General features: G+C 39.1%; 1 protein-coding gene across 2 annotated transcripts; it reads left to right on the top strand.

Moving 5' to 3' along the window:
- Nucleotides 1-2,456: 2,456 nt before the first annotated feature.
- On the top strand, nt 2,457-6,365 carry LOC148083703 (NXPE family member 3-like). Of its 2 annotated transcripts, XM_087785795.1 has the most exons (8): nt 2,457-2,644; nt 3,435-3,561; nt 3,841-4,314; nt 4,400-4,692; nt 5,174-5,244; nt 5,317-5,390; nt 5,451-5,523; nt 5,599-6,365. In XM_087785795.1, the coding sequence occupies exons 2-8, from the start codon at nt 3,469-3,471 to the stop codon at nt 6,150-6,152; spliced, it is 1,632 nt and encodes a 543-aa protein (XP_087641921.1). In that variant the 5' UTR covers nt 2,457-2,644; nt 3,435-3,468; the 3' UTR covers nt 6,153-6,365. The 2 variants fall into 2 exon arrangements, with proteins under 2 accessions (XP_087641921.1, XP_087641920.1); XM_087785794.1 differs by having other exon boundaries at nt 5,317-5,523.
- The last annotated feature ends 7,058 nt before the right edge of the window (nt 6,366-13,423 follow it).

Raw genomic sequence — 13,423 nt, 5'->3', positions numbered from 1 at the left:
AAATAAATAATGGCCTCTGGCCAGGGGGGGAAACACTTAAACATACATAAAAATTAAATCAACAACTTAACAGCTAAAAAGGAAAAAAAAAACCAATTACTCTAAACACAGTGTGAACAGAATGGTCTATAGCAAGTATCACCTATACCTAACCAATAAATAACTAACTATAAGCACACACAAAGTAATTAAAAGGACATTCAAAATTGCAATTTCCCGGAGATAGTGTTACAGGCCACTGATCCAGCGGCCAGATTGATGTAGGCCACCTAGATGATGTGGTTAGTTGCACCAGTTTAGCCACGGTTACTCGCAGCAGTTTAGCCACAGCAATTTTCAGCAGTTGAGTCATAGCAGTTCTACTTAATGTGTGCTCTGCCCTCAACAACTGTAATAATAATAATAATAATTATAATAATAATAATATTGCATAGAATATTGGCTGTGAATAGAAAAAACGGTTATAAAAAAAATAATATTTTAAGAGTTTGTACATTTGCTAAACACACTATAATAGACAGAGGGAATCCATGTATTATACAATTCTAAGAATGGCAAAATAGCAGTAGAAACACCCTCAAAGTTGTCACGAACATCACAACACATTTCAGGCTCAACTCAACTTTATTTAGAAAGCACTTTAAAAACAACAACAGTCGTTACAAAGTGCTGTACAGTGACATGAAAGTGATAGGAGAGCACAGCTAAAACACACAAAGATAAAACAATATCAAATAAAGCATGTAAAAAGCACTAAAAACAGCTCCGAGTCTCATGCTGTGTTAAAAGCAAAAGAATAAAAGTGTGTTTGAAGATGATATTTAAAAATGCTGAGGAACAGCCTGACAACAGTGATCATTGCAACAACAATGTCTCCATCTACAGCTTCCATAATGCGCTGCAACAGTGGTTTCTCTTTGAATGTCTTTAAAGGAGAAATTTTAGATGATGATACTTTTTTGATTTACCATTTTCTGTGCTGTAATATGTAGTCGCTTTTGGCCAACTTACTTTTTAAATGCCTGATGTGCGGCTTCCAACTTAACATATCATGAATAATAACATCACTGACCCTTTCAATATTCACTCCATTTACTTGAATGTTGACCCTTTTGGGTTTCTTAGGTTTTTTTTAGTGATCAACTTATCTAAAAGGCCTGTCAGGAGTTCCCAATTATATTTCTGTTTAGTTCACTTTCTACTTTTGCACCGTTTCATTAAAAAAAAAAAAGATCAGTCCAATGACGGTGGAGTGTCGCCTGCAAACTTGATAATGAGAACTATTTAAGTTGTGTCCCTTCTTTGTTTACCTTCTCCGTCATTGGAGATGTGCAGTGTGGATACAACTTCATTATCAATAGAACAAATCTGATACAATGTTCTTGTTAAAAAGTTATTTTTACATTGTATTCAATGTATCTTGTGAAGGTATAAAGTTGGGTCGAGAAAGAGGCCAGTTTGTCCATAGCATCAAACTTTCATTTCATGGGGGGAAAAACAATATCCCAGGAGAGGATGTTCCAGGTTTGGTGGGAGAGTGGGTGGGACATCTGCTTTTAGGCTTTATCTGAGGATAACTTTATATTTAAATCAAGAGTCAAGTTAGGCAATGCCCAGAAGCTAATTTTAAAAGATTTATTGGCAATTACAAATATAGAATAAAACTTCTCCCTCACTTGGGGTTTTTAAATTATGTATTAAAACTAGTTATGTTAGCTCTCAAGATTCCATTAAGTATGTTGAAACAATGCCAAAGAACCTAATAGTAGTGCTGTTTTTTTCTATTCAATGTTGTTACACCAAGAAGCGAATTATTGCATTTTAAAACCTTCCAAAATCCAGAACAATATTGAATCAAAGTCAGTTTCTCCTTGATGGAAGTTAACATTCAACAACATACAGAAAGAGTCGCGATTTACCCTTTATTAATACTTTAGGCACTGTAGCGTGTTTATGAAAAAGCCACGTGATATTAAGCACATAAGACATAAACCGTTTGTTATTGTATTAACCAGAGTGGAAGATGTTGTGTGGGAACCTGGTCAAGAGATGGCAGTGTGGTGTAAGTTTTGTACATGTCGTGTTGTGTTGCGCAAGTACAAACAAAGTGTAAAGTAAATCCCCGTCTCTCAGAAAAAGACAACGATGGTGTCGCGTGTTTTTTCTGGCCACATGATGAAAATAAAGTGGTCGGAAACGCCAATGGAGGCTAAAAATACAAAAATAAAATTTTAATTAAAGAATGTTGAGGCTCCTACTATGTTTTATTTCGTTAATATATTGTGTTAAAGTATTACGTATAGATCCAAACTACACGTCGTTATCAACTTATTAAATGCTACAAATATACAAGAATACAATACAAGAAACCTGATTTAAATGTGTGACACCTTGTTTAAATGAGTGAATTGAAAGCCCTGCCCCAGAGCTCCACACTCGCAGTCAGGACAGGACGCTGGGTGTGGCAACAGAAACTCAAGATAAAGATGCAGCGACCGCATTAAATACTGTGTCAATGTATTTGATTGTGTAATCTTGGCACAAAGGATTTGTTTATTTTTAAGAAAAGATCTTTTTTTTACTCTCTCTCTCTCTGTTCACCACCAAAGAAAAGAAGCCGAAGACTTTAAGGAAAAGATACCAGGTACGTCTTTGTTACATGTTCTGCTTTTTTTCTTCACCTTAAATATCTTTTCTTCTTTTGCACCAATGATGCATTTAAGATATTTAAGAAAGAACGTATTCAATTTAAAAATAATTTGGGTTGGAAATGTATAAACTGATTTATGTAATGTTGGGGAGAAGGTGTTTGAACTTGTTGGACCAGTTGGGCAAACCACCACGTTGCCCTTCCTAGGGATTTGAGTTTGTACAGTCCTTTCCTGGCTTTCCCGTGTTTCGTTGTTGTCTTGACAGTTGGTGAGTGCGTCGCTTTAGAAGCTTTATGCAGCAAGGCTTATTGTCCAGGGTAGTCGACAGCCGTGGCACCCTCACCAACTGTCAAGAGAGCAATGAAACACAGGAACCCCAGGAAAGGACTGTACAAAATAGGAAGGGGAAGGTGACAAGCGCCTTGTGACCATGGTCTCCGAAAAGCCCTTTACAAATATAAATGTATTACTTACTTATCTAGCTGTCTAAAAAAGGACATAATAGTGTGAGGACTGACTAATACCTAGGCTCCTGCAAGTGTTTAAGTGAGTCTTCTGTCTGAGGAACTGGTTCTGACATCAAGGATAATAACCTTGTCAAATAAAAACTCACTTTGGATAAATGGATTATAGACACATAATATGACAGAACATAATACACATCAATCAAATAATCCAATGTGTGTAGGTAGTTTGTTGTCCAAATGTTTCCTATCATAAGCCTTAACAATGATGTATATATGGCATAATGGAATGTACTGTTAAAAACGGTTGTATTTACAGGTTGACAACTGGGAGTGAACTCTTGACCTCTATCATGATGACAAGCTTTAAGAAATGTTTGGTAATGATGATTATCATGGTCGTCGCCATCACAGCTTTTCTGATGCACTACATGGAAGATTTAAAGGTGATCAACTTTTGTATAATTTATTCCTCTCATTATAACCAAGGTGGTGGTTAGAAAGAACATAAACCATGAAATGGTGCCTTTTTAAATTGTTTTTTAAGTAAGCTGATGTGTATGAAATGGGAACCCACACAAACAGACAGTCACTTGTAGGTGTTGTTACTCAGTGGTCCATCTATTCATCTATTTTTTTTTTATTTCCTAGGTGAGCTTGGGTTGTGAAGGGGATCAGTCGAAGGCAGGAGGCCCTGACAATTCTCCCTTGTCTTTTTTTTTCAGAACCAGCGGCAACTCAGGCCACCAATGGCTGTGCATAGAAGAATTCCTAATTTTTTGCTTTTACTAAACAATGAGATCTCGTCACCTGAGCGCAAGCATTTCTGCCACTTCAAGCCTCGTTCTTCCGAAGATGCCGAGGAGCAGAGCCTTTTACTAAAATCTCTTGATTGGCCTGAAAGCTCGTTATTATCGCCTGAATTCCCTTTCCTTAAGACCACCTGTCCCGGCCGAAGCACCTTTACCATCGTCCCCAAAGAGAAAGGGCAGGAGTGGTCCGTGGGCGATAAACTAGAAGTAATGATAAAAATGTATGACTTTCGTGGCATTCCAAAGAAGACTGGAAGGGATTTTATCATCGCCAGACTACACAATCCAGATCTACTTGCTGGTGTTGCTGGACAGATCACTGACAACCTGGATGGATCTTATTCTGCTGTGTTTCCTCTGCTCTGGAGTGGACAAGCAATGGTTGAGGTGAGAGCCTGTGACCAGAGCTTATCTGAAGTGTCGATTGTTCTAGTGGAAATTACTTACTTACTTACTTACTTCTCCCTCACAGGTCACATTAGTTCATCCCAGCGATGGTGTCTTGTTGCTGCGCAATCTGAACCAGAAAAGCCCAGACCGAATCAAATTTATTGGCGTTTTCCATGCTGGCAGGATTTCTGTGAAAACCGTATGCAATGTTTGTCTGCGTCCTGCCAAAAAACAGGTCTGCAACTTCACAGATGTTCAAACCGGAGAGCCATGGTTTTGCTACAAGCCGACGGATTTAAGCTGCGACACCAGAGTTGTCCACACCGAGAAGAGAAATACCATTACAATGGGACCTTATGAGACACTTTTTCAAGAGTAAGCATCAATGTTCTTAAACATTTTCCACTCACTTTCATGTTGACCAAGGGTTGGGATTATATTCCAAGTAATCTGTTCCTAGAGTTATTGGCAAAAACGTATGTTCATTTTAATTCAGCAACTAGTCCTCAAAATCGCCATCCAAAAAGACACACTTAAAAACATCCAAACACCTCCACTCTGCGGATCTGCAATGTTCCTCCACACCTTGACAAGAATAATTATTCTGGAAAAAACCTATACAAGTCTGTTTTTTAGGATCGTTTGAAGAAGAAGCTTAAAAGCTAACATGCTACACAAACGGGAAGTACTCTGGGTAAATATTGCAAGGGCTTCCAGTAGACAGTAGACTGGAAGCACTCGACAGAAAAAGAGTGCAGTTTCAATTTTTGGGTGAACTACTACTTTAAATCTAAAGTGCAGGTTGATTCTCTCCACGAGGCAAATCATTAAACATATTATTATTTTCCGTCTCCAGTAGATACAACCTGAAAATTCCCATCCCTCCATCAGGACCAGGGAACATCAGTGTGTTGCCGGCTGATGAAGGTGATTATTCATGGCATATGGCTATTAGAAGTAAGAAGCAGATCCTATAGTGAAGAAAGTTCTTTTCTCCAGATGATCCACAGACGGCGATGAAGATTACAAGTTCTGGAGTTTCCGGTTATTATTACAAAGATGTCTGGAATGATGTGAGTGGCTCCCAAGTTCAGCATTTCAACGGCTCCACTACCATTAGCAATTGTCTCAAGGGGAAAGATATTCATTTCTATGGGGATGCTTCGGTCAGGCAGTGGTACGAGTACCTCAACAAAAGTCTACCAGGTAAACATGGAATCATTTTGTCAACAACACAATCAAATCGTCAATTATTTTATTTTTTCTTGTTTACTGTAACAGATCTGAAGGAGTTCAACTTGCAGAGCACCAAACAAGTTGGACCTTTCATGGCACTAGACTATGAAAGAAACATTTATGTGGAATATCAATGCCATGGCCCTCCGATCCGTTTGGCTCAAATCCCAGTCGCCCAACTTGTCTATATCGCTAACAACTTGGACGACATATCAGGAGGAGCAAACACAGTTGTGGTTCTTGGTATCTGGTATGACTTCAGCTCTTTCTCTCTTGAGATTTACATCCGAAGACTCCAGAGCATCCGCAGTGCTGTGATCCGCCTGCTGAGGAGAGCTCCCCACACGCTGGTCGTCATCCGGACCTCAAATCTTAAAAAGCTGTTGCCATATGAAACATTGGTCAGCAGCGACTTTTACTCCATGGAGCAGGACAAGATCCTCAGAGCTGTGTTTAAAGATGTGAATGTGCGCTGGGTGGATGCCTGGGAGATGACCTTGGCTCACTACCTTCCTCATGAACTTCACCCTCAACCCCCTATTGTTAAAAATATGATGGACGTCCTCCTCTCGTACATTTGTCCATTGCAAAAAACATGATTGCGTTTGATGTTGATCTTCAATTAACCTTTTTTCTGTTAAATTAATGTATTATTGACACTGCTGCACAGTATTGTCTTGTGGAGTGTTGTGAAAATCATTGTTAGTTCAGAATTGAGTCTTCAATGACTGACAAAAAGAAGGAATGAACAATGCATGCAATTCAGCAAGAGATTGTATGTTTGTTTTTAAAAATATATATTTTTCACTTCACTGCTGCTGAGCATTTTCAAAGTTACTTTGTCTCTACTCTCTAGATGTCTTTCTAATAATACTTTTGGTCATGTTGTCTTACATAAAGATATTACTGATCGAACCATTTTTTTTTTTAAACAAGCGTTTTTGCAACCCACCACACACCATTATTATAATAACAATAAACCCACATAATTTAAATGATAATAACAACAACAATAACATTTATTTATTTATTTATTTAATATTTTATTTGATCTTAATGATCTTTGATCATCATTATTTATTTTTCACTTAAAATATCACTGATAAGAATAAGCACAAATTGAGTTCTAATAATTAACTCAACTCAGATATAGGAGTGGAAAAAGAGAGAGAACTCATGTTGCAGCTCTTTTGAAACCACAGCTCGGCATAGCGCGGCTCTGAGGCCACACATAGTCCTGTATTTACATGGCCTAATGGAGGTAAATCCCAAAAATGATTATGTAGAAATGTGTCTGACTACTAATCCACTATATAATTTACATTATTTATTGCTTTTTCAAATGTTTGTTTCATGCCTTTGATTATTATATAATAATTACATAATAACACCAATTTATAGTTATTAGCTTTGCTTCTTGAGTTTCTTCATTCCATTTGCGTTGAAATTCCTTGAGGATGTAAGTAAGTAAGTAAGCAATTTATATTTATAGAGCATTTTTCCAGACCAGGGTCACAAAGCACTTAAACAATGTAATAAGTCAAATAGACTAGACTTTAGACTTTCTTTTATTGTCATTGCACACACACAGCAGTCCGATCAACTCAATCAAAAAAAAAAAAGGTTCCACCAAAATCTTTTAATAGACATAATTTTCCACCATTTTATAATTTTTTAATAAAACACATACATGTGTTTTACAAATATCGGATCATCTTAATTAATATTACAGTATGTCTTTGTGTGTGTTTGCATGTGTGTGTGTGGTGTGTGTGTGTGACTGCCTCTTTTTAATGCCGTAGACTCAAAAGAAGGCAACATATTTGGTTGAAAATGATCATGTAGACATCCGACCTCTCAGTGAAGGTTTTTGGTGTAAAGGCAACTTGATCAGGTCAAGGGAAAGAGGACACAAGAGGGGCAAAAGACCTCCAGGAAAAATGAAATATATCAGATTTCCAAGAAATTATTTATATTTAATATTAGTGCTACATCCGACCATCCATAATTTTGGAAATTACTTCACACCATCGGGCTTAACCTATATTACCTGCCCTCTCCCCTCCAGAGAACCAACTTTTTGCAGTCTGCCTACATAGCCTTGAGTATTATTCCAGTTCCAGGCTATACTCTTACTATATAACCTACAAGTCAATAATATCATTTTTGAGATATCAGGGAAGTCTTTGTCCCTATTGGTGTGAGCCACAATGCACAGTTGGTTGGTGGAGCCCCCTGTCTGCAAAATGTAGCTATGAAGTGATCTGTCTTCTGTGCTCTTTGTACAATAGCTGCTTCATGCAACGCTGCTTCTTTTCCAGTTGAGTTAAAAAAAGTAAAACCATCTGGGCAATGGGGTTGGGATTTCTCAGGCAGCGCTAGAAAAAAAAAGTAAGGTAAGGTAAGATAGATAGCTCAATCTTTGTCGCAGATTTTATGTTTCACAAAACTCCTTGAAGAGGAAGTGATTAAATGCATTGACAATAATTCAACAGCCCTTGGTTACAGGTGGATTTATTTTAAATTTGTTTCACAGTTTGATCCTGTGAGTATCCAGTAAGACAGAGGCAGTTCTTCAAGTTATTCTCGTTCACCGTTCAATAATTCTTCCAGCTTTATCTTCTTCTGCTTCTGGTCTCTCAATTGATCACTTCTTCATAATAAATTAAATAATAATAAACAAATAAATGATGTATGATCACACACACAATGATCAGCTGAAGTGAAAACATTTTATTTCTTCTTTATCGTTGCAGAACTTGTCCTCGCCAGTGTCGCGAGATGACCCGCCCCACCCATGCCAACAAACACTCAATAAACGACTTAATCTAATGTCTTAATAACTACATTTGATGAAAAAAATTAACCAGGGGGCTCAAAAAAGACTATATTTTGGTGAAAAACAAACTTACTAAAAAATAACAGCTATGCCATGACTACAGGAAAAAAATCACTGATCCTCTTAAGCTTAAGTGTCGTGAAGAGGCGCATCGAAATAACACTAGATGTAAATGTCATGAGATACGAATATCTTGAGAATGACACAAGTTGCATTCATGACATGACTCAGCAACTTTCTGCTTCCTACAACCAGGTGGCCCAGAACAGGTTGAACAAGCCTAGGTATGTTTCTCGTGATAATAATTTCCAATCTAACACCTTACAAAACTCCTTTGTCTCTCATCTTCAAACACAGCCAATCACTAATCCTATGTAATATGTTGGATCTTTGTTGACTTGTCTGTGAACCTGTCAACTGACTCTTGTGTTGTTTTGCAGGTGTATGCCTCTGCCCCAGCTGCTTGGTTGGAATAGAGCAGCTCCTAGCTTTTGCCATGGCCAACATGGACAGTCAGATGATAACAGTGACTCACTTTGATTGTGTCTCTCTTGCAGGAATGTCCTGCATGTTAACACAACTTACGATAGTGGTTGGCTGAATCCTGGCCATCACACAGACTCGCAAACACGTTCTTAACATTTTACAAAACCTTGGTGTCCATAATTTCTTATTGCTGATGTATATTTTAACAATAAACCATCTTGCACTGTGAGTGTGGCTCTCTCTGGCGAGTAATTCTTTAGTACTGGTTCTTGTTTAGCATGCATTGGCCACCCGTCTGTACAAAGCGCAAACAAACACTGTCCACCTTTAGCTGCTCGTTTCGATTTTCTACATCTGATGGACTGACTGGTAGTACTCCTAACAATAAAGTCAACATATATTTAACTGTTTCCCAACAAGTTCTTTGTCAGCTGAACAAATTAGTGCTTTCCCTGGTGGGTGTAACAGCGCGCCAGCTGTGTACAGTGACTTCCCTGGAGTGTATTTTTGGTGGCAGTAGATCCAGTGCTTGTGCTCCAAGTATAGATAGAAGGGGTTTATGATCAGTCCCTAGAAAAAATGGCTTCGACAAGAGAAAGTCTCTAAACTGCTCACTTACCCATGTGAGAGATAAAGGATTCCACCTGTGCGTGGCTTTGTTCTGTTAGTGACCTAGACCCGTAGCAAATGGGCCGCCAGTCATTCTCCCATCTCTGAAGAAGCACATCTCCCAGCCCATTGGACGATGCATCCGCAGATACTTGTGTCTTTCCGTGGATCATACATGGCCAATACAAGACAAGCACCTCCTTCAACTCTTTAAACTCCAACTCCTAGTCCATGCACTATATCCAACAGTTCTTCCTGGAAAGGAGATGTTTTGTCCTTTTCCTTCAGCTGAGGGATGAATTTTCCCATCTCCCATATTTAAGCTGCAGTCTGGTGAATCCAACATCATTCCAGTGGAATCCTACCTGGGCCTAACAAAGGTTTCTCTGGTTTCTGAAGAACTGGTTGCTTTGCGCTAAGGAATGTACCTCTTAAATCATCCTACAGGAATAGTAGCAGGGCACTCGTGTTCAGGGTGAGGTTGGCCTCCAGATTTATAACACTGTGAGATATTTCGATTTTACTTCATCTGCCACTGTTTGACTTTGATTGTGCATATTTTCTGTTTTGTGGTCTTCTGGTTTATTGTCTGCCCTTAAAAACTCTGTCGACATAACACACGTCACTCTGTATTACCTTGCTGGCCTCATTTCTCAGGGTGTTTTGCTGCGTTTAAATCTCTTCCGACTGTCTTGCCACATTGATGGGTTTTTCAAGATCCAGATCTCTCTCCATCTGCATTCTGAAGAACTTGTGTCAGTAAGCCCCACTACGATTCTGTCTCTTATCAGTTCATCATGCAGTGCTCCGTTAATGCATGAAAGGCAGTCACAAAAGCATCAACAGTGCTATTTGCCTCTTTATTACGCATATACGGTCAGAGAGAATGTTCTTTTTTTACTATTTTTGGACTCCATCTTTCACTTTCTTGTATTCCTCTTGATCTGCATCACTCAACTTTAGTCCTCTGAGAACATCATACCATACAATTGATTAGTATTCACTTCATTCTCCTCGGAACTTCATGACAGATTACATCAGGGGTGCTCACACTATAATTGTCAAGTTCAAAAGATCTACCTTCATCAAATTTGCTCAACGTAAGTAGGTACATACTTTACTCAGATGACTTGCACTGAATGAAGTGAATGGACTGATAATCAGTCATGATGGAAGGATGTGTGGATTTAATCATCTTCATATAAATGCTGACTTACATAAATAACTAGAGTCAGTCAGTAAGGAGGATATTTCCTCATAAGAAGATACTTTTCCTCTGAGAGTAACTTCCAAAAATGTCCATGAGACCTGGTCTTAAGCTCAGTGTCAGCCTGTGTTAAATCTCATCATATAATTCAAATAATCAAATATTAATGTGTAATAATCTGTGCTTGACACGAATTCAAGTCCTTTTCCTTTGTTCATCAAAATCCACAAAGAATTCAGACGGGTTCATCCCTTTCCATGCCTCCATTTCAATATGTCCATCATATTTGAATGAAGCACAAGACTTAAATTTCTTTCTGTGATCATGAAAAAAATGAAAACATGTTTACATTTTGTTATATCTTCGCATAAGAAGTGAGGTCCACACTGTGCGACTCCGTTTACTTCTTTATTAACTTCGTTGCAAGCATGACACAGGGAAAAAACTCCATACACTTACGACTACCTGGTTTCCGGGATAACTCTCTTCTTCGCTTCACACACTTCCTAACTCACTCTGAACCCATCTCCAAACGCCCTCTACTGGACCCTCCAAGTACTACATTAGATTGCCTTAACCAGTCCCTTAGACATACATACATACAATAAGCTACTATACCACACATTTGTTAGTTTTAAACATGTCTGACATGAATCACACTATTGTAAATGAGTTCAGATGTTCTCCAGTTCAACTGTTTATATTTTACACACACGCTTATTAACAAGAATACTGAATTTACTGAGGCGACCAGTGGATTATTTAAATTTTAAAACATCTTCAGATGAAGTTTAGCGAGAATAAAACTGTTAATCAGGAACTTCACATCATCATCGCTTTGTCTGATCGTCTCTGAGCGTCATTAGAATTTGTGACTCACCTGCACAACTGTTTAACGTGTCTAGGTTTCAGCGTATTCTCATTATATTCGTGAGATAAAGGTCATTTACGAATAGTCATCATGTGACTCTGCTCGTTCTCGCTGTAACGTAAATTGTGAGTCCTGTGGTAGATCTTATCCAGTTTTTGATTGACTCTTTCTGCTTGGCCATTAGGCCGGATGAGAGGCTGATTGTGGCCTGACGGAAGTCCTTCTAGACTGCTGAAGTGAAATTGTGGCTCCCTATATAAGACTATGTCGGTAGGTAGTCCATGTATTCGAAAAACCTGACTCAACAGGACATCAGCAGTCAGTTTAGCAGAGGGTCCAAGGAAATATGGGACCAAAGCCGATGTGGAATCGGCAGAGGGAGAAGCAGGCCCGAGCTGGGTTGGTTGGAGGTCTTATTCTGGGCGGACACCGGCATGCTGACACGAATGACCTGGTGTCCTCCGCCACTGTTGGCCAACAGTATCTCATGTCTCATGCGTCTCTCCGGAAAAGTTTGTCCTGTGGTCCATTTCCTGGATCATGCTCTGCCTCTTGAGCTGCCCTTACCTCCTCATCCATCGTTCAGACCACTGCCGCAGAAATCAGGATCGCCTCAGAGTAAGCATCTGGTTTGGCATTCCTGGTACCTGGTCGGTAGGTTAGGGTGAAGTTGAACCGACCAAAGAATAGTGCCCACCTGGCTCGGCGAGAATTCTGCGAGAGAGATTGTATAAACGGGACTTGGGTTTAGCCGCACCAATCAAACAGTCATATGGGTGGTGAGGAGTTAGAGAGAGAGCCTGCTCTTTATCAAATACCATCTTCAGGTGATGATACTCGATGAAGGAATATAAGCAAGGTCAACAGAGAAGGGGGTTGTCGGGGGGCCCCTTGTGGAAGCTAGAGCGAAAGACAGTTTTTATGACAGTCATGACTAATAATTATTGATGCTCTCCAATCAATCTTTGTGCTATGTTTTAATAACCAGGGGGAACCAAGAATTACGGGAACAAAAGGAGAATGATAACAAAAAGAGTAATTGTTTCAAGATGATTACCAGACAGGCGGGGGTTTAGACGAGCAGTCATGTGGCAGATAGGGGTAAGTAAACGACCATCTAAAGCAGGGGTGGCCAACCAGTCAGAGCCTAAGAGCCACATTTTTACTGTGTTACCGCAAAGAGCCACATCATACACATGGGAACACGTGAACATCCCCTCATCCCTTCCTCAAATACACAGACTTCTGCTTAACCAAATTTATTGTAAATTTCACACACCAACATGATAATGACCGAATTTGACTTCTACTGTCAGGGCCAGTCATTTTCAACAATGAACAGTGTGTGCACTGTCTCTCACACACAAACTCTCAGTTCAACCAAGTCCACAAACAAAAATATAATAATTAAAATATTTTTTTTTATGCATGTTGCTTATTAGGACTTCTGGCATTCTTTGCTTTGAACAAACCTCTTCAGATCTGGCTTGTATTATTGCACGTTAGATGAAAATACCGTATTGAACTCAAGCGAAGCGAACACACACATTAAAAAAAACACAAACCCAAACATCGATATGAACGTTATAGTGATGGGATCGGCAGTTCTTTTGACTGAACTGAATCACTAGAATCAGTTCATTAAAAGGATTCGTTCAGTCTGTCATTCACCAAATCACTAACTCAGTTCTTATGGAGCCCTGACTGCAATTTCTACTACTTCCTGAAGTAGGCCAAACAATCCGTTACTAGGTTTAAGGATTCAGCCCCGAGGTTCACATTCACTGCACTTGAGGGACAATGCAAAAAATCTTTGGGCTATGTTTTAATAAACAGGGGGAACCAAGAATTATGGGAA

The sequence above is a fragment of the Callionymus lyra genome, chromosome 3, assembly GCF_982586985.1.
Source record: "Callionymus lyra chromosome 3, fCalLyr1.hap1.1, whole genome shotgun sequence".
NCBI lineage: Eukaryota > Metazoa > Chordata > Actinopteri > Syngnathiformes > Callionymidae > Callionymus > Callionymus lyra.
The sequence above is the reverse complement of the archived record's forward strand: the minus strand, read 5'-3'. Positions and strand labels throughout refer to the sequence as shown.

Coding starts and splice junctions, on each gene's coding strand:
- LOC148083703 (XM_087785794.1), top strand. CDS start 3,469: ATGATGACAAGCTTTAAGAAATGTTTGGTAATGATGATTATCATGGTC. Junction 3,562..3,840: donor ACTACATGGAAGATTTAAAG/GTGATCAACTTT, acceptor TTTTTTTTTCAG/AACCAGCGGCAACTCAGGCC. Junction 5,245..5,316: donor TGTGTTGCCGGCTGATGAAG/GTGATTATTCAT, acceptor TCTTTTCTCCAG/ATGATCCACAGACGGCGATG.